Source organism: Sorex araneus, chromosome 1 (assembly GCF_027595985.1).
Source record: "Sorex araneus isolate mSorAra2 chromosome 1, mSorAra2.pri, whole genome shotgun sequence".
NCBI classification, from domain to species: domain Eukaryota; kingdom Metazoa; phylum Chordata; class Mammalia; order Eulipotyphla; family Soricidae; genus Sorex; species Sorex araneus.
This window is the reverse complement of record NC_073302.1, coordinates 224804458-224829051: the sequence shown is the minus strand read 5'-3', so window position 1 is coordinate 224829051 and position 24594 is coordinate 224804458. Positions and strand designations below refer to the sequence as shown.

At 42.6% G+C, this 24594-nt stretch overlaps 1 protein-coding gene across 4 annotated transcripts in view; it reads left to right on the top strand.

The window, feature by feature from the left end:
- Window positions 1-24594, top strand: part of FNDC3A (fibronectin type III domain containing 3A) — a 167602-nt gene that overhangs the window by 24151 nt on the left and 118857 nt on the right. For all 4 annotated transcript variants that reach the window (XM_055133520.1, XM_055133530.1, XM_055133512.1 and 1 more), the window contains exon 2: window positions 7427-7564. In XM_055133520.1, coding sequence (XP_054989495.1) covers window positions 7466-7564 — 99 coding nt within the window. In that variant the 5' untranslated portion in view covers window positions 7427-7465. The remainder of the gene's footprint in view (window positions 1-7426; window positions 7565-24594) is intronic.

Sequence of the window (24594 nt, the reverse complement as noted above, 5' to 3'; positions counted from 1 at the left end):
AAATGGGGTGGAGAGGGAAAAAAATCCCTCCCCGGGCTGCACGAGGTTGTAGTTCAGTTCGCAGTCAAAATGCATGGCTCCAAGAATCTGCTCTGGTGCCAAAATGGGTTAGGAGACCTCAGGATCACAGTCAGTAGGCGGGAGGCTCTGCTTCTCGTGCCGCGGCTCTTGGTTCATCTCTGGGCGGAAGGCGCGCCGGGAACACCTCCCCTCCCAGGATCACCTACAGGCTACGTCACTAAAGAAAGTCCTACCTCCTGGTGTAGGGGTCTTAGAGGGTGGCTCTCACCGCGTGGCTGCTGCCGCTGCCGCCATTTTCGCTCAGAAAAATGGGGTGGAGAGGGAAAAAAATCCCTCCCCGGGCTGCACGAGGTTGTAGTTCAGTTCGCAGTCAAAATGCATGGCTCCAAGAATCTGCTCTGGTGCCAAAATGGGTTAGGAGACCTCAGGATCACAGTCAGTAGGCGGGAGGCTCTGCTTCTCGTGCCGCGGCTCTTGGTTCATCTCTGGGCGGAAGGCGCGCCGGGAACACCTCCCCTCCCAGGATCACCTACAGGCTACGTCACTAAAGAAAGTCCTACCTCCTGGTGTAGGGGTCTTAGAGGGTGGCTCTCACCGCGTGGCTGCTGCCGCTGCCGCCATTTTCGCTCAGAAAAATGGGGTGGAGAGGGAAAAAAATCCCTCCCCGGGCTGCACGAGGTTGTAGTTCAGTTCGCAGTCAAAATGCATGGCTCCAAGAATCTGCTCTGGTGCCAAAATGGGTTAGGAGACCTCAGGATCACAGTCAGTAGGCGGGAGGCTCTGCTTCTCGTGCCGCGGCTCTTGGTTCATCTCTGGGCGGAAGGCGCGCCGGGAACACCTCCCCTCCCAGGATCACCTACAGGCTACGTCACTAAAGAAAGTCCTACCTCCTGGTGTAGGGGTCTTAGAGGGTGGCTCTCACCGCGTGGCTGCTGCCGCTGCCGCCATTTTCGCTCAGAAAAATGGGGTGGAGAGGGAAAAAAATCCCTCCCCGGGCTGCACGAGGTTGTAGTTCAGTTCGCAGTCAAAATGCATGGCTCCAAGAATCTGCTCTGGTGCCAAAATGGGTTAGGAGACCTCAGGATCACAATCAGTAGGCGGGAGGCTCTGCTTCTCGTGCCGCGGCTCTTGGTTCATCTCTGGGCGGAAGGCGCGCCGGGAACACCTCCCCTCCCAGGATCACCTACAGGCTACGTCACTAAAGAAAGTCCTACCTCCTGGTGTAGGGGTCTTAGAGGGTGGCTCTCACCGCGTGGCTGCTGCCGCTGCCGCCATTTTCGCTCAGAAAAATGGGGTGGAGAGGGAAAAAAATCCCTCCCCGGGCTGCACGAGGTTGTAGTTCAGTTCGCAGTCAAAATGCATGGCTCCAAGAATCTGCTCTGGTGCCAAAATGGGTTAGGAGACCTCAGGATCACAGTCAGTAGGCGGGAGGCTCTGCTTCTCGTGCCGCGGCTCTTGGTTCATCTCTGGGCGGAAGGCGCGCCGGGAACACCTCCCCTCCCAGGATCACCTACAGGCTACGTCACTAAAGAAAGTCCTACCTCCTGGTGTAGGGGTCTTAGAGGGTGGCTCTCACCGCGTGGCTGCTGCCGCTGCCGCCATTTTCGCTCAGAAAAATGGGGTGGAGAGGGAAAAAAATCCCTCCCCGGGCTGCACGAGGTTGTAGTTCAGTTCGCAGTCAAAATGCATGGCTCCAAGAATCTGCTCTGGTGCCAAAATGGGTTAGGAGACCTCAGGATCACAGTCAGTAGGCGGGAGGCTCTGCTTCTCGTGCCGCGGCTCTTGGTTCATCTCTGGGCGGAAGGCGCGCCGGGAACACCTCCCCTCCCAGGATCACCTACAGGCTACGTCACTAAAGAAAGTCCTACCTCCTGGTGTAGGGGTCTTAGAGGGTGGCTCTCACCGCGTGGCTGCTGCCGCTGCCGCCATTTTCGCTCAGAAAAATGGGGTGGAGAGGGAAAAAAATCCCTCCCCGGGCTGCACGAGGTTGTAGTTCAGTTCGCAGTCAAAATGCATGGCTCCAAGAATCTGCTCTGGTGCCAAAATGGGTTAGGAGACCTCAGGATCACAATCAGTAGGCGGGAGGCTCTGCTTCTCGTGCCGCGGCTCTTGGTTCATCTCTGGGCGGAAGGCGCGCCGGGAACACCTCCCCTCCCAGGATCACCTACAGGCTACGTCACTAAAGAAAGTCCTACCTCCTGGTGTAGGGGTCTTAGAGGGTGGCTCTCACCGCGTGGCTGCTGCCGCTGCCGCCATTTTCGCTCAGAAAAATGGGGTGGAGAGGGAAAAAAATCCCTCCCCGGGCTGCACGAGGTTGTAGTTCAGTTCGCAGTCAAAATGCATGGCTCCAAGAATCTGCTCTGGTGCCAAAATGGGTTAGGAGACCTCAGGATCACAGTCAGTAGGCGGGAGGCTCTGCTTCTCGTGCCGCGGCTCTTGGTTCATCTCTGGGCGGAAGGCGCGCCGGGAACACCTCCCCTCCCAGGATCACCTACAGGCTACGTCACTAAAGAAAGTCCTACCTCCTGGTGTAGGGGTCTTAGAGGGTGGCTCTCACCGCGTGGCTGCTGCCGCTGCCGCCATTTTCGCTCAGAAAAATGGGGTGGAGAGGGAAAAAAATCCCTCCCCGGGCTGCACGAGGTTGTAGTTCAGTTCGCAGTCAAAATGCATGGCTCCAAGAATCTGCTCTGGTGCCAAAATGGGTTAGGAGACCTCAGGATCACAGTCAGTAGGCGGGAGGCTCTGCTTCTCGTGCCGCGGCTCTTGGTTCATCTCTGGGCGGAAGGCGCGCCGGGAACACCTCCCCTCCCAGGATCACCTACAGGCTACGTCACTAAAGAAAGTCCTACCTCCTGGTGTAGGGGTCTTAGAGGGTGGCTCTCACCGCGTGGCTGCTGCCGCTGCCGCCATTTTCGCTCAGAAAAATGGGGTGGAGAGGGAAAAAAATCCCTCCCCGGGCTGCACGAGGTTGTAGTTCAGTTCGCAGTCAAAATGCATGGCTCCAAGAATCTGCTCTGGTGCCAAAATGGGTTAGGAGACCTCAGGATCACAGTCAGTAGGCGGGAGGCTCTGCTTCTCGTGCCGCGGCTCTTGGTTCATCTCTGGGCGGAAGGCGCGCCGGGAACACCTCCCCTCCCAGGATCACCTACAGGCTACGTCACTAAAGAAAGTCCTACCTCCTGGTGTAGGGGTCTTAGAGGGTGGCTCTCACCGCGTGGCTGCTGCCGCTGCCGCCATTTTCGCTCAGAAAAATGGGGTGGAGAGGGAAAAAAATCCCTCCCCGGGCTGCACGAGGTTGTAGTTCAGTTCGCAGTCAAAATGCATGGCTCCAAGAATCTGCTCTGGTGCCAAAATGGGTTAGGAGACCTCAGGATCACAGTCAGTAGGCGGGAGGCTCTGCTTCTCGTGCCGCGGCTCTTGGTTCATCTCTGGGCGGAAGGCGCGCCGGGAACACCTCCCCTCCCAGGATCACCTACAGGCTACGTCACTAAAGAAAGTCCTACCTCCTGGTGTAGGGGTCTTAGAGGGTGGCTCTCACCGCGTGGCTGCTGCCGCTGCCGCCATTTTCGCTCAGAAAAATGGGGTGGAGAGGGAAAAAAATCCCTCCCCGGGCTGCACGAGGTTGTAGTTCAGTTCGCAGTCAAAATGCATGGCTCCAAGAATCTGCTCTCCTGGTGTAGGGGTCTTAGAGGGTGGCTCTCACCGCGTGGCTGCTGCCGCTGCCGCCATTTTCGCTCAGAAAAATGGGGTGGAGAGGGAAAAAAATCCCTCCCCGGGCTGCACGAGGTTGTAGTTCAGTTCGCAGTCAAAATGCATGGCTCCAAGAATCTGCTCTGGTGCCAAAATGGGTTAGGAGACCTCAGGATCACAGTCAGTAGGCGGGAGGCTCTGCTTCTCGTGCCGCGGCTCTTGGTTCATCTCCCAGTTTCTTAAATTTTTTTTAAAATTAAAAAAAATGCCTTAAAAATTACCCTTTTCCTGGATCTACGTGTCATTAGGGAAACTCAGTTGTGGTTTATAATCCTTTTGAAACATTTTCAAAAATGTATTTAAAAATTATCCTTTTTTCTTGTTATCCTGCCTCTAACCCTGATTATTGTCCTGACTGAGGGTTACACACATGCCTGGCTATGGTCTTGAACTTTACTGTAGTGCTCACCAGGGATCACACATAGGCTGCGGTGCTTGCACATGTGCTTTCCAAGCATAGTTTGCACTCTTAGTTGGGACCACAAGTTACATTTGTGGTGTTTGCAGGGGTTTTCTGTGTTGTTTTGCACTTCTTGCCCTGGTGCTCATATAGCTTGTACATCATTTTAGTTATGATGCTTGAGGGGGGGATGGGGGATGGGGCGGGTTGCCCCCGTGTTTGTGCCAGTCACACACATGCCTGTGATGTGGCAGGAAATTGTTGTGGCACTGGAATAACAGACAGCAGAACTTCCAGTATTGTACAGGGTGTATGTGGGACATTGGAGATTTGAATTCATGACAGGCATGCTGAGATGCTGTATTTGTAATGTGCTAAGAATACAGGCCCTTGTAATTCCTTTAATATTGGGGGGATGTCTGTGGTGAGAGCTTCTCTTTCAGTTTCTGATGGTGGTAACTTGTCTCACTTCTCCTTACTTCCTTTTCAGTTCTCTTTGTTTATTTTATTCCCCCCACTGTTTATTTTGTTTTCATTGTTGTTGATTTTGTCCCTTTAATGTCTTGTTTTTCTGCTTAACTGGGGCATATTGTGCTCTTTGTTTTCTAGATTCTTGAGGTGGAAATTTGGATTATCGATTTGAGAATATTTCTTTTTAAAAATGCACAAAGGATTGGTGTTGGAACCATTGTTTTCCTGAGTCTTAATAATGAAATACTTTGTAACTGTTATTCACGGTGATTTAAACAGTAAAAATTTTAAAAACAAGCATCTAATACTATAACTTGTCTGTAAAACCTTTATTCAAAATATTTAAAAGTATTTCCTGATTCTCTTGGGACACGTTTTCTTTACTCATGGAATATATGTATGCTGTTTAATTTCTGATTATTGCAGAAAGCACTGTGATATTTTTACTATCAACTTGCAGTTTAATTCGATTATGTTCAGATAATATAAAGTGAATTAATTTTTTCAAATATATAAAAGTAAAAAAACGAGAGTCTGTAAAGAGCTAAAAATAAATGTAAGGAGTTATAAAAGCAATAATGAGCATCAGAAGGGAAGGTAACTTAAGCCTCACCCTGAATTTAGTACTTGGCACTGAATAACCTTTCAGAACATTGCCAGGTGTGACCCTGTGGTTTTGGTCTTACAGCACCTACCCACACCACAAGACTGAGAATAACCAGGCGTGACCCCTGTAAAAATAATATTCTTTTGTGTAATCTAGATTATTACATATATTACAACAGGATCAGGGAGATAGTTCAAAGGTCTGAGTGCATGCTTTGTGTGCTGAGTCCCTGGGTACTTTATCAGTCCCCGAGTATCACAGGAAGAGAGACTCCTGAACACCAAATTGGAAGTAACCTCCTGAGCACTATCAAATGTGCCTCAAAGCACACAAACAAAAATCTTGTAAAAGTTTTGCATATCTAATTTTTAAATAGTTTTTATGTTAAATCATGTTTCATCTTCATGCACTTTTCATGGAGTCAGTATTTTAAAGTATATACTTTATAGTCTTATAGAAACTAAATGTCTTGACACTAAATTATAGAATGCGCCAATCATCAAAAAATGTTTATTTTTCCACTTACTACAAAGTCAAAATTTATGATTTTGCTCAAATTATTATTTCTCTGGTGCTTTGCTATTAGTTGACATATATGGCTGAATAATATTGCCTATACTAAATCTTTTTTTATAACAGTTGTGTCTATAAATATTTCTAAATGTGTGTGCTTTTATCTTGAAAATGGTTTGGTTTATTTGAAAATAGATGATACTTAGGAAAAGGAATAAAACTAGAATGACATCAGAGTTTCTAACTTAAAGGTTTGGCTCTAAAGTGGTAGAGCACATTCCTGGTAAATTCAAGACCCCGAGTTTGATCTCCATGGTTAGTGGTTTTGTACCACTGAATGTATAGGGGGTGGTTCCTATTTGGTAAGAGGTAGTTCATTCTATCATGAACAGATTTTTCTCTCGTTTTGTTCTGTCTGAGCAGTCAATAAAATCACAACTCATATTGTTCCTAGAGACTGATAGTATGATGGGAAAGGAAGCTTGGATTTTCACAATCACCTGCTCAGCTTATTTAAAAAGTGGCTGTGTTGCCTCACTCAGACATTTTTACTACCTGTCCTGGCATTTCACTTTAGTAGTAATTGTCTGGGGCTGGAGTGATAGTGCAGCAGGTAGAGCACTTGCTTTACAAGCAGCTGGCTTTAATCCCTAAAACCCTAGATAATCCCCAAGCCTGGCAGGACTGATCCCTGAGCACAGAGCCCAGAATAGACCCTAAGCACAAACACACACAAACAAAATACATTAAATTACATCTTGTATAGAAGTAAAAGAGATAGCAAGAATAAAAATGAATTTTAAGTAGATACTGCTGATACACTGTTGTTTTTTTTTTGTTTGTTTACTGGCGCCTGCTCAAGCAAATTTTTTTACTGAATCACCATGGGGTACAGTTATAGACTTAAAAACTTTCGTGCTTGCATTTCAGTCATACAGTGATCGAGTGCCCATCTCTCCACCGGTGCCCGTTTTCCACCACAATGGTTCCAGCATCCCTCCCACCACCCCCACCCCATCCTACCCCTACCCCACTCCTTTTGCTCTCTCTCTCTCTCCTTTTGGGTATTGTGGTTTGCAGTACAGGTATTAAGTGGCTATCATGTTCAGTCTATAGTCTACTTTCAGCCCAAATCTCCCATCCGGAGCGGGCCCTCCTAGCACCCTTTACTTGGTTGTCCCTTCTTTATCTGAGCTGCTTTTTCCCCCAGCATGCAAGGCCGACTTCTAAACTGTGGAGTAATCCTCCTGGTACTTATCTCTACTGTTTTTGGGTGTTAGTCTCCCTTTATGTTACTTTATATTCCACAAATGAGTGCAGTCATTCTATGTCTGTCCTTCTCTTTCTGACTCATTTCACTTAGCATGATACTCTCCATGTCATCTACTTATATGCAAATTTCATGACTTCATCTTTTCGAACAGCTGCATAGTGTTCCATTGTGATCCACTGCTTTTAATATTTCCTTGTTTATTGTTTGTATTGGTAATTGATTAAATTGTGAGAACTGTATTTCCTTGAATGGTTTGTTGGCAAAAAATCGCCAACAGAATATCTTACAATTTTCCTTGAGGATATCTCGATTAAAGAATGAGACAAGTATTAAATGTATTTTAATGTATTAAGATTATACATACCAATGGCTATATGTTTTTGTTTTTCAGAATTGGAGGGTTATTCGGTATATTAATGTCTTATTGATAATGGCAGAACATCCACCACTACTGGATACAACTCAGATTTTAAGTAGTGATATTTCTCTTCTAACTGCCCCTATTGTAAGTGCTGATGGAACACAACAGGTAAGAAAATTGAAATATTTATTTTCTTATATCTAGTACACATGTATTTAATTCAGAAGAATGTAGAATTTTTAATAGTGTAATCTACCATAGTGGGATCCTATTCATATTTTAAAATCCAGTTTAAAATGTCTTATTTTATTAATGTTTAAATTTATATTTAATTACTAGAGTTGTTTTATTTTAGACAAAGTTCTTGAATGTTTTAATTAAGTTAACTTTGTATCTGATGATTGTTATACTTTATGGGTTTTTTTTGGTTTTTTTTGCTTTTTGGGTCACACCTGGCAATGCACAGGGATTACTCCTGGCTCTACACTGAGAAATCACTCCTGGCGGTGCTCAGGGGACCATATGGGATGCTGGGAATCGAACCTGGGTCAGCCGCGTGCAAGGCAAACGCCCTACCCACTGTGCTATTGCTCCAGCCCCTGTTATAAATACTTTAAATAATTATGGAATCATAAGTTATGTTAAATGATGGACTTACATTACATAATGGGCTGGAGCAATAGCACAACAGGTAGGGTGTTTGCCTTGCACGCGGCCAACCCGGGTTCAATTCCTCCACCCCTCTCGGAGAGCCCAGCAATCTACCGAGAGTATCCCGCCTGCACGGCAGAGCCTGGTAATTCCCCTTGGCGTATTCAGTATGCCAAAAACTGTAATAACAAATCTCACAATGGAGACTTTACTGGTGCCCGCTCAAGCAAATTGATGAGCAACAGGATGACAGTGACAGTGACATTACATAATATAACTGTTTATTCTTCCTATTCAGCTCATGAGTGTTCCTGCTCTCTAAAGCATGTACACAGTTCTTTGAAAAACTTGTACATTTCCCTTGTCCTATTCAGAGCTTATTAATAAAGTTCTCTAGTTCTTTGATTCTGCTTTCCCTCAGTAATATTAAAGGAATAAAAATGCTAGCTTTTATAAAACTACCACTTATGTACTAAGGATTCTTCTTAATTTTCACATCTACCTTATATGGTAGAGATGTTAATATTTTAGACAAGGAAGCAAAGAGTAAGATACTGTATGTAAAAATGAAGAGAAGATACATGAATGTAAAAGCATTACCCTAAGAACACTGTGGTCTTCTCTGTTTAATAAATTCAACAATACATAAGATCGTCTGTATTTTGCAGTTGAAACAAAATGAGAATCACACAGAGCTTTTGCTCTAACCATTATTCATCCTGCCTTCTAAAAAAAACAGAAAACAAATACTCATTTTGTTATTTTACAGGTTTGGTACCTACAGTAGACAATTAAGACTTGCTTCCAGGGTCTGGAGAAATAGAACAGAGGCTACTAGCCGCCAGCCCTGTTCATTCCACAGCACTGCATATGGTCCCTTAGCATGGCAGGGGCAGAGCCAGGAACAGACCAGAGCCCCACCACGTGTGAAAGAAGCAAAGAGAGCCTCATTTGCCAAGTTAGGAACTACTTTAACTGTGTTATCATAATCTGGTATAACTAGCTTGAATTCTGAATATTTCTGTTTTCATTCTTTGGAGGGGTGAGGGGTGGGCACAAGCACCAATGATCAGGGCTTACTCCTGGCTCTGCGCTCAGAGTTCACTCCTGATGGTGCTGAAAACCATGTGGAATTCTGGGGATTGAACCTGGGTCAGCTGCATGCAAGGCAGATGCCTGCCCACTGTACTATTTCTCCAACCCCATCTGAATATTTCTGTTTTGTATTAACATAGGATGAAATACATCTTGGTGTTACGGGGGTGTGTGGCGGGGGTTTTCTGGCTTTTAGCAGTGTTCCTCTAATTTTTATAAGAACAGTTAAGCTTACTAAAGTATAACATTCCCCCATTCCCCACACCATCAGCCTTAGCCCTATGCCCCATCCCCTGCCATTGGCAGGTACTCATTTATTTTGCGATTCTAGGAGTCTACAGTTATCATTGTTGACTCATACTGATCACTGCTTGCAAGTTGATTGTGAGATAGTGCATAGATGAATCTGTTAAGCAGTTAATTGCTGGTAAGGTGTTTGCCTTGTACGTGGACAACCCGGGTTCAATTCCTCCGCCCCTCTCGAAGAGCCCGACAAGCTTATGAGAGTATCTCGCCTGCACGGCAGAGCCTGGCAAGCTCCCCATGGCATATTGGATATGCCAAAAACAGTAACAAGTCTCACAATGGAGACGTTACTGGTGCCTGCAAATCGATGAGCAACGGAATGACAGTGAAAGTGACTGTCACTTTTAAGGGGAAAGCAGCAGGCTAAAAACAAGACCATAAAGTAATCTGAAGTGTTTTGTCTTCCCTAAATTCTGTTGGCAAAGTTTTTTTCAGAAAATTTTAAAAAAATTGTGAGGGTACCATTGAGCATTGAATCAATAGTGATATAGATGGATGCTGAGGAATGAATTGAAGTAGAGGATCCGTTTGAGCAAATTTTGAAAAATGGAGTAGACGCATTCCTCCTCATCTGTCACTATCACTGTCACTGTCATCCTGTTGCTCATCGATTTGCTCAAGCGGGCACCAGTAACATCTCCATTGTGAGACTTGTTACTGTTTTTGGCATATCGAATACACCACAGGTACCTTGCCAGGCTCTGCCAAGTGGGTGAGATACTCTCAGTAGCTTGCCGGGCTCTCCGTGAGGGGCGGAAGAGCTGAACTCGGGTCGGCCGCGTGCAAGGCAAACGCCCTACCCGTTGTGCTATCGCTCCTGCCCATCTCATAGTGATAAAATGAAATAAAGTAAAAAGAAAAAAAGCACATAAGGTATATTGTAGCATATCTCAAAGCCTTTTGACTCTAAATTGGTTTCAAATCTTAATCAAAAACCTTAGCATCAAAGGCCAGAGAGGATAGGTATTACAGAGCTGCTTGCTTGCATGTGGCTGAACCTGGTTAAATGCCCAGTGGGCCCCACAACCAAAACAAACAAAATCTTAGCATCTATCTTCATGACTTATAAACACACGTGTTAAAAAATCTGAAGACGGGGTATAAAGTATCTAAAGTATAGTGATTAATTTGGTTCAGCATACTCAAAGCCAAGCAAATTAAAATGATCTAAGGCTTTTGGCTTGACTACCATTAAAAATACAAAACAAAATCATTCATTAAAATGTAATAGTACTAATTCAACAAATATTTAATATTAATATTTCTCCTCTGTTATACCCACCACACCAAAAGATTATAAAATGTCCTATTATCGTACATACATCCAACTAAGAGGAGGAAAAGGTTTTTTTTTTTTAATGTAGAGTATTGGGAAACATTTCAAAAGGTGAAGTGAATATTAATTTCTAACTTACAGAGAGGGCTTTGTCATTTGATGGAAGAAGGGTAGTTAGATGGTGAGAGACAGGACTTTTTTCATATATTTAGATTTGGGTGAACTTAGATAAGTTATTTAATTTTTGCATCTGTCTGCTTCTCTTTAAAAATGGAGTCAATCACCCATGAGTGATTCTGCAGAAAAACCCAGGTATGCAGGACTCGTGACTGAAAACATCAGGAACCGGTTTTTCAGCGGAACCAGGAATGGGTGACATCCCCCCCACCCATCTCCCCCTATTTCTGTACCTTGGCTGCCGCTGGTGCCATATAACCTCATTAATGACCATGATCTGGAGACTGGATAATAAATCTCTTGGAAGAGAGCACGGAGTGATACGCCATAGCCATACTGCCAGACCCCAGCGCCAGGCTGTTTCATTCTGGGGCAACCCAGAGTGGGCTGGGTGAGATCCTCTCCCTGCCCCAATGGAGCCAGCCCTGGCAGCCGAAACCCTCCAGAATTCAGCCACCTCCATGCTCACGGCCACTCTCCACATGCTCAGACGAGCCTCACCCGTGAGTGAATCTATTCCTGGACCGTGTGGCTGCATTCACGTCCCTACAACTTCTCATACTGTGCACCACTAATATACCAAGAGTAGCACACCACATTTTGTGGGGTTTAAAGTAGAAGGCAACCAATCTTAGGGAGAAATATATTTATACAGATATGTATAAACACACAAGACTCAACCTTTAATAACAACATATTGCTAATCTCTTATAGAAGGCCTTAATAGCTCCTCAGTGAAATACAACAATCTTCACACACTCTGTGAAACCTTTTTTGGCTCATTTTTAGCGGATCATTCATAACAAGCAATACAAAATAAATTATTTCACTTCACCTTTGGGGTTAGGGTTTGGGGTTTGGGATGGAAATATAGTGGTGGGAAGGTGTAATGGTGGTGGAATTGGTATTCGAATATTAAGTGTAATCAAATATTGTGAAGAACTTAATAAAAATAAAAGAAAAAACAAAAAACTAAAAGGAGACAATAATATCTTAGAGTAACTACAGCTGTGAAGGTGAAATGAGCCAGAAGTTGCTACGTAAATATGCTGAATCTAAATTGTTTAAAGGACTTTAAGAAGCTCAGTAGATAGTCTAGTCAGGACTTAATTAAATATATTGTTTTAGTACACTTAAAAATTAAGAGGTATTTATGAAGTATACATACTAAAATTTCAGTGTAATTGTAAAGGAACTGAACAAAAGGCACAATTAGAGATAGGCAGGTCAAAAATATGATTGAAATTCAATCATGAGTGACTTTGTAATGCTCTAAAAAATAAAATTGTTTTAAAAAAAATTGAAAACAAGCATTTAGTTTATTGTTATTGAGATCACATGGTTAGTGTTAATGTGTATGGCACATATTAGTGTGTCTCCACTACCACCAAAGTGCCAGAGACCCCCCACCACTGCTGTTATGTCACTTCTAGACTGCCGCTCCCTACCACTTCTCTGAGGCCCCCTCCTACCCACTCACACTTTGGTAACCTCAGTTCTCTTGTCAAAGTCCAACGGTTTGTTTTCATGGAGTACTCTCCATTTCTTTCCTTTATGTACATCACATATGAGTAAAATCACCTGATACTTGTCCTTTCTCTTCACTTAACATGACACCCTGTAGTAATTCAAGGTAACAAACTGCAAAATTTCATCTTTTCTCATAAGCTGAGTAGTATATCATTGTGTACATATACTACAATTTCTTTATCAATTCACCTGTTGTTGGGCAAGTTTACGGATTGTTTCTAACTCTTGGCTATTATAAATAATGCTGGAGTGAACTCAAGTGTTCATTTTTTTTTTCAAATTAATGTTTTTATGTTCTCGGGATAGACGCCAAGAAATGGTATCACTGGGTCAAATGAGAGTACCATTTTTAATCTTGAGAAGTCTCCATATTCTAAAATAGGCCTTTTTTGTTTCAACTTGGATACATACTAACTAGTTGCGAATGATGGCCATGTTAGACATAACAGTACCTGAGTTGCTGTCCAGAATAAAGAAGCTAAAGATAGTTTCTAAGAGAAGGATGTTATATGCATCATTTTAAAATTTATCCCTTATTTTAATTTTCTTAGGAATATTATTCTGTTTCTTTGAGGATACGAGGTGATTTCTGTTTACATCCTGAGGTCACATTTTAATATAATTAGCCATCAAGACTGTTCCCATCTCTATTTTCTGGTTTTATTTAGGAAACGTATATAATACAGTGTCATCTGATGCACACGATTAGATCTTTTGTTTAAACATTATTTTTGATTGTGGTTCTGTTTTACAGTACTGTTACAATACTGTTAATAATGGCTTCTTGTGGACATCATTCCAAGGCCACACCCATCCCCACTGGATCCGCCTCCTCTCCCGAGACCCACCGATCTCCTCACCTTCACCCAACCCCCCCCCACCGGCTTTCCCTTTGCATACTCTACAGTTCTGTGGGTTTTGCCAAATATGTGATATCATATGTCAACATGGCAGTACCTCACAGAATAGTTCTGCTGCCCTGAAAATACCTAGTGCCCCACCTGTCCATTGTGCCCCTACCCCATTTTCTCCCAGGCTTTGGTAGAGAGCAATATTTTTATTCTTACTGACTTTATTTTTTCAGAATATTACATAATTAATATACTCTGTAGCCTTTCTTGACCCTGATATGATTTAGATGGAAAATTGCGACTTGATATGTAAGAATTTAGTAAGGAGTTTGTCGGAATTGTAGCTCCTATGACTAAGTTTAACTTTCTTTCTGTTCTTAATTTTGTTTGGGAGAGGCTCCCAGATTGTGCATAGAGGGCAGACCCACTTATGATTTTAGTTCTGGCTGTTCAGACCTGACAGTTCAGTGCTTAAAGTTAGTGATGCCCTGCTGTCAGGTCCAGTGGTGCTGGGGGCGAGGGGGATTGAACTTGAGGTGTCACGCATGTAAGACATGCATTCCACCATCCCTTTGAGCTGTTTTTCTGGTCCAAAAGGTTAAATTTCTAAATATCACATAACTAACTGGTTTTGTTTTCTTTTTAATTATACAGAATAATTTGTCTCTTAAACTGATAGAACAAAAGCTCTTACACATTCACTATATATACCAGGACTATGCTAATTTTTTTGTTTGTTTGTGGTAACACCTTACTTCCTTACCTACCGTTTTCCATCGCCTTATGAGACGACTTTATTTTAGTTATCAGTGTTCTTTGGTTTGTCTCTTCATCAGTTGAATAAAATTACATTAAACACATAAGGAAAATCATCCAGTACTTTTTCTCTTTCATTTAATGCCTTCAGGCTCCTTCATTTTGCTGTGAATGGCAAATTAATTTGTTTAATAGCTGAATAGTACTGCATTGTATAAATATACCACATTATTTTTATCCTGTCAACAGGGACTTTGATTGTTTGAATATTGTAGCTATTGTAAATAACCCTTCAATAAGCATTGACTAAATATAACTTTTTGTATTGTTCTTATATTTGATTGGATACCCAGAACTGGGATTGCTGGATCTTGCAGTAGCTCTTAGTTTAGTTTCTTAGGGAAGCTCTGTATTTTCTAAAATGCTTGCACCAATTTACACTCCCACCAACTTTGCTTGAAATTCTTTCATCCTCTTTGTTACCCTCTTCAACACTTGTTATTGTTGCTTTTGATAAACACTGTTCTCATGGATGTGAGGTGGTGTCTTATGTCTTAATATGCATTTCCCTGGTGATCAGTGTTGATCATTTTTTTTCATAAACATGTTGACTACCTGTGTGTCCTTTTATGAGAAGTGTTCATTTAAATATTCTGCTCCCCCTTCTGTTGGTGGTTTGTCATTTTTGTCATGGTATATGAACTCTGATTAACTTAGATACTCACCCTATCAGATGTATAGCATGTAAATATAACTTCCCTTTTCAGTAGACTTTTTATTGCATTTATATTTTATTTTGCTGTACAAAAACTTATCATTGAATGCTGTTCTAGTAGTCTTCTTTCATTTCCCTTGCTGTTGGGGGTCAGTCCCCAAAAACATATCAATGATAATGTCATGGAATATTTCACTTGTTTTATAATCTTTTTACTTCATGGTTTGAGGCCTTAACCATGTTTTTATTCCTTTGGTGGCGGGTGTGGGGTCATGGCAACACAGTTGATGGTGCTTGAGGGGACCCCAAACAGTGTGCTGAGTTCCACTACAGATGGGGAGACCGTGCAGTGCTGAGGATCAGACCAGGGCCTTCCACATGCAAGGCACGTGCTCCAGCCCTCTGAGCCCTCTTACCATCTTCCAGCCCTTTAATCCTTATTTTAGTTTAGGTAAATAACATCATTAAAACTGTAGTGTTAATGCTTATGGCTTTGAGTTACTGCATTGTTGCTACTACCAAAGTGCCCAAGACCACCCTTTACCCCTCTGCTGATTCATTCAGTACTCTTTGCCTTTATTTGATAGGGTCTCTTTTTAATCGAATTACCGTGAGATACAGAATTAGAAAGTTGTTTGTGACTGGGTTTCTGTCATGCAGTGTTCCAATGTCCCAACACCCAGTCCTTCACCAGTGTACATTTCCCACCACCAATGTCCCCAGTTTCCTTCCTGCCTCTCCCTGCCAGCCTGCCTCTATGGCATTCTCTCTCTCTCTCTCTCACTCTTGCTCTCTCTCCCTGTCTCACCTTTCCCTCTCTCCCCTCCTTCCTTCCTTCCTTCCACTCTTTTCTTCTCTTTCCCTTCTTTCTCCCCTGCCCCATGCTTCTTTTCTTTAATTGGTAAAGTCAGACCATCAGCATTTAAGGAATTGAAGTAATATACTTACTATTTTCTGCTTCTTGCATATTTTCTTCTGTTGTTGTGTAACATTATAACATATTTTAGTACTCTTTTTTCATTCATTGTATTTTTCTCCCCTAGATTTTTTTAAGGTTGTCCTGAGGTTTCTATGTAAGATTTTTAGGCAGATTGATCTTAACATTCATTTTAGTAGGTCACAGTTTTGCTTTTCTCTTCCCAACTCTCACCCTATTACATACTTTTTATCTTTTTAATACTTCTAGGTGAAAAAGCTTTTTGTTTTATAGTAGGCCCTTCAATATTTCTTGCTAAACCAGTTTAGTGGTGATGAATGGCTTTAATTTTTATCTGTAGAATTTTTTTTTTTTTGCTTTTTGGGTTATACCCAGCGATGCTCAGGGGTTACCCCTGGCTCTGCACTCAGGAATTACTTCTGGTGGTGCTTGGGGAACCATATGGGATGCTGGGAATCGAATCCGGGTCAGCCATGCGCAAGGCAAATACCCTACCCGCCTACCCACTGTGCTATCGCTCCAGCCCCTACCTGTAGAATTTTCACCCATCTACCCTTAAATGGTAATCTAGCAGGGGTCAAATATTCTCCCTTGAAAATTCCTTTTCTTCAGAATTTGGGGTATGTTTTTCCATTCTCTGCTGTGTTGGTTTCTGTGGAAGAGTCTATAATCTTATAATCTTTCCCTATATGCAATTTATTTTTCCTCAGATGATTGTAGTTTTCTGTTCTTTAGTTTTTCTTTTTTATTTTTCTTTTGTTTTAACTGTGCCAAGGATAGACCGATCCAGGGCCTCATGTGTAAGGCATTGAACTTTATTTGGGGTTCCTTCAGTTTTAAATACTTTTTAATTATAATATGTCTTAGACAGTCTGCTTGGGTTTATTTTGATTTTGTTTGTGTGTGTGTCTTGGGCTCCTTCTTCAGATTTAGTTTCTACTCCTTTCTCACGTTTTGTTTCTGCAACCCTGTAATACAGCTATTGTACTTCTTGATATAGAGTTCTTACTCTGTTTTTATGTTTTATAATTTCTTTTTTTAGTGTATTTGCTTTTGTTATAGCTTAATTATCATGGCTACAGTTGTATTAACATTTATAGTTTTGGTGTTCCTCATTACCATCAAAGTGCCAACCACAGTCCTTATGTTACTTTTAGCCCTCCTCTTTGTTCCCTCCTGACACCTATCTTTTTCCCCATTGTAGGTTATCCGAGTTTTGTAATCCAAGACCAGGAGGTTTTTTTTTTTTTTATCATTTAGTACTGTCTTTTTTCCTTACTTTGTCAGTCTCTATACCACTGATGGTTGAGATCTTCATTTGTCCTCCCTCTGATTGGTTTTTCTTAATATTATACCTTTCAGTTCTACCCAAGTTACAGAAAACTGGAATATTTCATCTTTTCTTATAGCTGCATAGTATTCCACTGTCAGAACTTCATCAGTAGTTGTACATTTTATTAATTCCACATCCTGGCTACTGCATTTAGCATTTATAGTTTAAAATAGATGTGCTGCATACATCTTTTAGAATTAAGTTTTTTAGTTGGGTGAGTAGGGAATGAGATACTAAAAAGTGGTTTATCTGATAGTGTTAGTCCTACTCTATCAAGGAAATTTTACTCTCTTTTTCTGTAGAGGCTGAGCAAGATAATTTTTTTTGCCAGTAGTGAATGGAGCTTCCTTTTTTCACCATATCTTCATCAAGATTGGTTGTTTCCAGTCTTTTTTTGATATATGCCATTCTCACTGGTGTGAGTTGGTATCTTGTTATTTTGATTTGCATCTCATAAGTGACAATAAATACTTTTCTATGTTTAGAGGCCTGTCTGTATGTCCTTGACAGGAAAGTATTCATCTACTCCCCATTTTTTATGGGGTTACTGTTTTGTTGTTGAGCTTTACAAGTGTTTATATATCTTGTATTTTATTCCTTTTATCTGGTGTACTGTGTGTAAATATTTTCTTCCATCAATAGGGTAGTTTTTATCTTGATGCTAGAGAATCTCAACTTATGGATGAGCATATAAAGGTGAAACTATTAACTGTGAAACTCTGGGTTTAAGAAACAGAAATGGGGCTGGAGTGAAAGCATAGTAGGTAGGGCATTTGCCTTGCACACAACCGACTGGGATTCAATTCCCAACATCCCACATGGTCCCCCGAGCACCGCCAGAAGTAATTCCTGAGTGCAGAGCCAGGAGTTAACCCCTGTGCATCGCTGGGTGTGACCCTCCCCCCCACAAAAAGAAACAGAGGGGAGTAGCTGGAAATCTAAAGTTTAAGATGCAGGCAGGGTAAGAGGCAGGCAGGATCAGTCTCATTCAGAAGACATTTATTAAAGCATTGTATTCTGGATATATCATTATTTGGTGTAAATTGGTATTCTCCTGCTTGGGTAGGTGCAAATTCCTAAAGTGACAGATCTGTACTGGCAAAAATGCATAGTTACACATTGATTAGAATAATAGCAGCTAATTTGTACATTGATAGTGCTAAGCACTTGGCATATTAACTTATTTAATCATCACAACTTGATGAATACTGAGCAAATTGAAAGCCTTTGAAAATTTTAAATCATGGATTAGGAAAACTGTTTTTTTAAGTGAGATAATTATTGGACTGAAGCGATAGCAGAGCAGGTAGGGCATTTGCCTTGCACGTGGCTGACCCGGGTTCAATTCCTCCGTTTCTCTCGGAGAGCCCAGCAAGCTACCGAGAGTATCCTGCCCACACGACAAAGCCTGGCAAGCTACCCGTGGTGTATTCGATATGCCAAAAACAGTAACAAGTCTCACAATGGAGACATTATTGGTGCCCGCTGGAGCAAATCAATGATCAACAGGACGACAGTGCTACAGTGATAATTAATATTCAAGGTGCCAGACCCAAGGAATTTCCTTTTTATTTTTAACAATTTTTATAAGTTGGTATCTCTGGAAGCAGGCAGAAAGAGTTGGATAAGAAAGGGAGAAGAATGATTAGGCATTCTAAACAATCTCATTTGCATGTTATTTGTTGTTTAAATGTTGATGTTATATTTTTCCTTAATCTGATTTTGTATATTGGATGTCCTTAACCTGTTTCTTCAAATATGACTGTTTTTGGACATAGGGTATTTAAAGAGTTTTAATTGTGTTTTTAAAAGGGTTATTAGGGTAAGATTTGATTGATAAGATTTTTCCTTAAGCTGGCATCTTTATAAGAGGATATTAAGACTCAAACACACATGTAGAGAGGGATACCATATAAAAACACAGAAAGAACAAGTCCAACAAGAAAGACATGAGCATTATTTTCTATGGGGAAAAATTAAAGGCTTTTCCCTTAAGATCAGGTGCAAGACAAGGTTGTCTACTCTCGCCACTCCTATTCACTGGAAGTACTTGCTATAGCAGTTAGGCAAGAAAAAAGATACCAAGGGATCCAGGAAAGGAAGAAGTCAAGTTTTCACTATTTGCAGATTACATGATACTATACTTAGAGAATTCTAAAGAATCTACAAAAAAGCTCCTGAGAGCAATAGATTTATTTAGTAAAGTAGTAGGTTACAAAATCAGTGCCCAAAAGTCCATGGCTTTCCTATATGCAAATAATGAAAGAAAAGAAGGAGATGTTAGAAAAATAATCCTGTTCACAATCGTGCCTCAGAAAATCAAGTATTTGGAATTAGCTTAAGCAAAGAGTTAAAGGACCAATACAAAGAAGACTGAAAAATACTACAAAGAATAAAAGAGGATAGAAGGATATGGAAACGCATCCCTGCTCTTGGATTGGGAGGATTAACGTTGTCAAAATGCCAATACTCCCCAAAGCATTATATAGATACAGTGCGGTCCCTTTAAAGATATCCATGACATTTTTCAAAGAAATAGATCAAACATTCCTGAAATTCATATGGAGCAAAAAAAAAACCCCCACAAATTGCTAAAGCAATCGTTGGGGGGGGGTTGATGAAAATGGGAGGCATCACCATCCCCAACTTCAAACTTCACTGTCACTGTCACTGTCATCCCATTGCTCAACTGTACTAGTAGTAATACAGTAGTAGTAGTAGTAGTAGTAGTAGTAGTAGTAGTAGTAGTAGTAGTAGTAGTAGTAGTAGTAGTAGTAAGTAAGTAGTAGTAGAAGCAGTAGTAATTAAAGCGGTATGGTATTGGGATAAAGACGGAGTTGAATATCCTGACACTGACTCTCAGATATATAATCACATAATCTTTGGTAAAGAAACAAGAAGTATGCAATGGAGCACGGGAAGCCTCTTCAACAAGTGGTGCCAGGGAATGTGGGAAGCTACATGCAAAACAAAATGAGCTCAGACTCTTTCTAACACCAGGCATAAAAGTCTGGCCAAATGGATTAAAGATCTCAATATCAGACCTGAATCCATAAGGTGCATAGAGGGAAATGTGGAAAGAACCGTCAATTGAACCGACATTGAAGCTAAAGGAATCTTCAAGGATGGAACACCTCTGACCAAGCAAGTGGAAGCAAAGATAAACGAGTGTGACTGCATTAAACTAAGAAACTTCTGCACCTCAAAAGAAACAGTGACCAGGGGCTGGAGTGATAGTACAGCAGGTAGGGCATTTGCCTTGCATTCGGCCGACCCAGGTTCGATTCCCAGCATCCCATATGGTCCCCCTAGCACTGCCAGGAGTGAATCCTGAGTGCAGAGCTAGGAGTCAGCCCTGAGCATCGCCGGGTGTGACCCAAAAAGCCAAAAAAAAAAAAAAAGAGACCAAGATACAAAGACTGCCCACAGAATAGGAAAAATTATTTACAGTACCCATCCATAAAGGGTTAATCCAAGCTATAGAAGGCAGTGGTGGAATGTTACAAAAAATAAGATGAAAACATCCCTATCAAAAAATGGGGAGAAGAAATGAACAGAAACTTTCTCAAAGAAGAAATACAAATGACCAAAAGACAATGAAAAAATGCTCTAAATCGCCAATCATCAAGGAGAAACAAATCAAAACATTGAGCTGTCTCACACCACAGAGACTTGTACACATCAAAAAGAACAAGAGCACCCAATTCTGGCATAGATGCAGGGGGATAAGGACTCTTCTTTGTTGGTGGGGATGCCAACTGGTTCAGCCTTTTTGGGAAACAATATGGACATTTCTCAAATAACTAGAAATTGAGCTTCCGGTGTGACCCAGTAATACCACTTCTGGAAATATAACCTGGAGCCCAGAAACACACAGCAGAAATGATATCTGCACTTCCGTGTTCAGTGCAGCACTATGAACCTGGAAACAGCATGAATGCCTCAGAACAGGTAGTTGACTGGTTAAAAAACTGTGGTACATCAATACTTGCAGCTGTTAGGAAAAATAAAGTTATGAAATTTGCTTATAAATGGATGTGCGTGGAAAGTATCGTTCTGAGCGCAATGAGTCAGAAGGAGAGATGGATACATAGAATGATTGGACTCTTGTGAGATACAAAAAACTTAATAGGGGGACAAATGCCCAAAGACAGTAGAAACAAGGGCCAGGAGAATAGGTCCACAGTTGGAAGCCTGCCTCGATTGCTGGAGAAGGCATTTGGATAGAGAAGGGACCACTATAACAGTATAATTGGAAATGATCTCTCTGGATAAGAACTGTGTGCTGAAAACAGGTAAAGAAAGAGTAACCTCTCAGTATCGGTATTTTATTCATACCGATACTTTCAGCACTCACGGCTACGTCTCCCAGAAGGGAGCATAGAATGAGGCCCCCATAACCATGCCACCAGACTCCGCGCCAGGGGTGTCCTAGAGGGGGGCGGGTGAGAGCCCTCCCCGCCCCAAAGGACCCAGCCCCAGCAGCCAACCTCCACTACCCCACTGCTGCCACGCTCCAAGCTGCTTTCCACACACTGGGGCCAAGCCTCACACATGAGCAAAGTCCCACGGAACCCAGGTAATGCAGAATTTTGTGATCTTGGACTCTGGGCTCAACAGGACCCGGGAGCAGAGATCATCGGCCTGCTTCCCCCAATCACCGGCAACCCAGGGGTCACACCCATAAGCCACCTCCTACAGGCGCCAGATAATCTCATCGGCACCCTCCAGAATTCATGGCTGCTTCCCCCAGAAGGGAGCATAAAATGAGGCCCCCATAACCATGCCACCAGACTCCGCTCCAGGGGTGCCCCAGAGGCGGGTGGGTGAAAACCCTCCCCACCCCAAGGTACCCAGCCCTAGCAGCCAACCTCCACTACCCAACCACTGCCACGCTCCAGGTCGCTTTAAACACGCTCGGGCAAAGCCTCACTCATGAGTGAACATATTCCTGGACTGGCCATGCAACAGATCATCATAAAGGGAAGTATATACATATGCCGCTCGGAGAGCCCGGCAAGCTAACCGAGAGTATCCTACCCACATGGAAGAGCCTGGCAAGCTCCCTGTGATGTATTCGATATGCCAAAAACATAACAATAACAGGTCTCATTCCCCTGACCCTGACAAGAGCCTCAATCGTTAGGGAAAAGAGTAAGGAGAGGCTGCTAATATCTCGGGGCTGGGACGAATGGAGACGTTACTGGCACCCACGTGAGTAAATCGATGAACAGGATGACAGTGATACAGTGATCAGTATTGCAAATTATAATGTCCCAAAGGTGGCTGGGTGTTGGGGGAGTGATGAGAGAGAAAAGTGCCTGCCATAAAGATGGTGGGGGGGGGGGTGTTGGCAGGAGAGAAACTGGGGACACGGTGGTGAAAAATGTACACTGGTGAAGGGATGGGTGTTGGGTGGGTGTTGGAACATCATATGACTGAAACTGGTGAAAAACCCATAAATATCTTTGTAACTTTGTTTCCCATGTGGATTCAATTCAAGGAAGGGGGGGGAGAAAAAGAAAGGAAGGAAGGACAGGAGCTAAAACTAATCTTGCCAATACCTTGAGTTCAGACTGCTGACTTTACAGAACCATGAATAAAAAATTCTGCCTAGAGGGACTTGAGAGATACAGCGGGAAGGATGCTTGCTTTGCAGGCAGCCAGCTCAAGTTTGGCATCCTATATGGCCCCCTGGCATCCTGTATGGTCCCCTGATTACCTCCAGGAGTGATTCCTGAGCACAGAGTCAGGAGTAAGCCCTAAGTACCACTGGGTATGGTCCAAAAAACAGAACAAACAAGAAAATTCTGCCCAAGCCCTCCTATCTGTGATACTTTGTTGTGGCAGGCCAAAAAACCTAATACAGTAGTCCAAAAAGGATATTTGTAAATACTGGAGAGTATAGGAAATTTTTGACTTTTAGAAAATTATAGAATTTTAGAAAAAGACTTAAAAATTTTAGAAAAAGACTTAAAAGCAAGCTCCCAGAAGGAGCTATGCAGAATCTCTTGCCCACATGCCTGGCTGTCTTCCCCGGGTTCCCCCAGAGGGGATGGGCTCCAGCTTCCCTCCCCACCCTGAGCAGAGCTCCCGGTGGCCGAAGAATCGGAACCTAGCCACAGCCATACTCAAGGCCCTCTCCACACGTTCTGACAAGCCTCAAGGACCGGCATGAAGTTACCGGCAGAGGAACCCAGGTGTGTGTTGTAATCCCATCAATGGCCAACATCCAGAGACTTAAAAGCAAGCTCCCAGAAGCACTTATATCTCATAACCTACTTCTCCCTCTGGGAGAAACTAGCAAGCTACTGAGAGTTTCCTGCCCACATGGGAGAGCCTCGCAAGCTTCCCATGGTTTATTCATGTGCCAAAGCCAGTAACAAGCTGGGTCTTATCCCCTGCTCATGGATTGGAAGAATTAATATTGTCAAAATGGCAATTCTCCCCAAAGCATTGTACAAATTCAATGCAATCCCTATAGGGATACCCTTGACATTCTTCAAAGAAATGGAGCAAGCGCTCCTGAAATTCATATGGAACAATAAGCCCCCACAAATAGCTAAAGCAATCCTTGGGAAAAAGAAAATGGGAGGAATCAACCTCCCCAACTTCCAACTCTACTACAAAGCGGTAGTCATTAAAACAGCATGGTACTGGAACAAAGAGCTGCAGACCAATGGAACAGGGTTGAATGCTCTGACATACACCCCCAAATATATGATCATCTAATCTTTGATAAGGGAGCAAGAAATGTGAAGTGGAGCAAGGAAAGCATGTTTAACAAATTGTGCTGGCAAGACTGGATGGCTACATGCAAAAAAATGGGCTTAGACCTCCATCTATCACCATGTACAAAAATCAGATCAAAATGGATTAAAGACCTCAACATCAGACCAGAATCCCTAAGGTACATTGAAGAAAAGGTCGGCAATTTACAATAGCTCTGTTTACAATAGCCAAAGGTATCTTCAAAGCTGACACGACATTGAAGTCAAAGGTATCTTCAAAGCTGACACGCCACTGGCCAAGCAAGTGAAAACAAAGATCAATAAATGGGACTATCTAAAACTAAGAAGCTTCTGCAACTCAAAAGAAACAGTGACCAAAATACAAAGACAATCCACAGAATAGGAAAGGATATTTATGCAGTACCCATCCGATAAAGGGTTGATAACAAGGATATACAATGCACTGGTTGAACTCCACAAGAAGAAAACTGCCAACCCGATCAAAAAATGGGCTGATGAAATGAACAGAAACTTTCCCAAAGAAGAAATCCGAATGGCTGAGAGGCACATGAGAAAATGTTCAACATCACTAATCATCAGGGAGATGCAGATCAAAACAACAATGAGATATCATCTCACACCACAGAGACTGGCCCACATCCCAAAAAACAAAAGCGACCGGTGTTGGCGTGGATGTGGGGAGAAAGGGACTCTCCTTCACTGCTGGTGGGAATGCCGACTGGTTCAGCCCTTTTGGAAAACAAGATGGACGATTCTCAAAAAGTTAGACATTGAGCTCCCATTTGACCCAGCAATACCACTCCTGGGAATATATCCCAG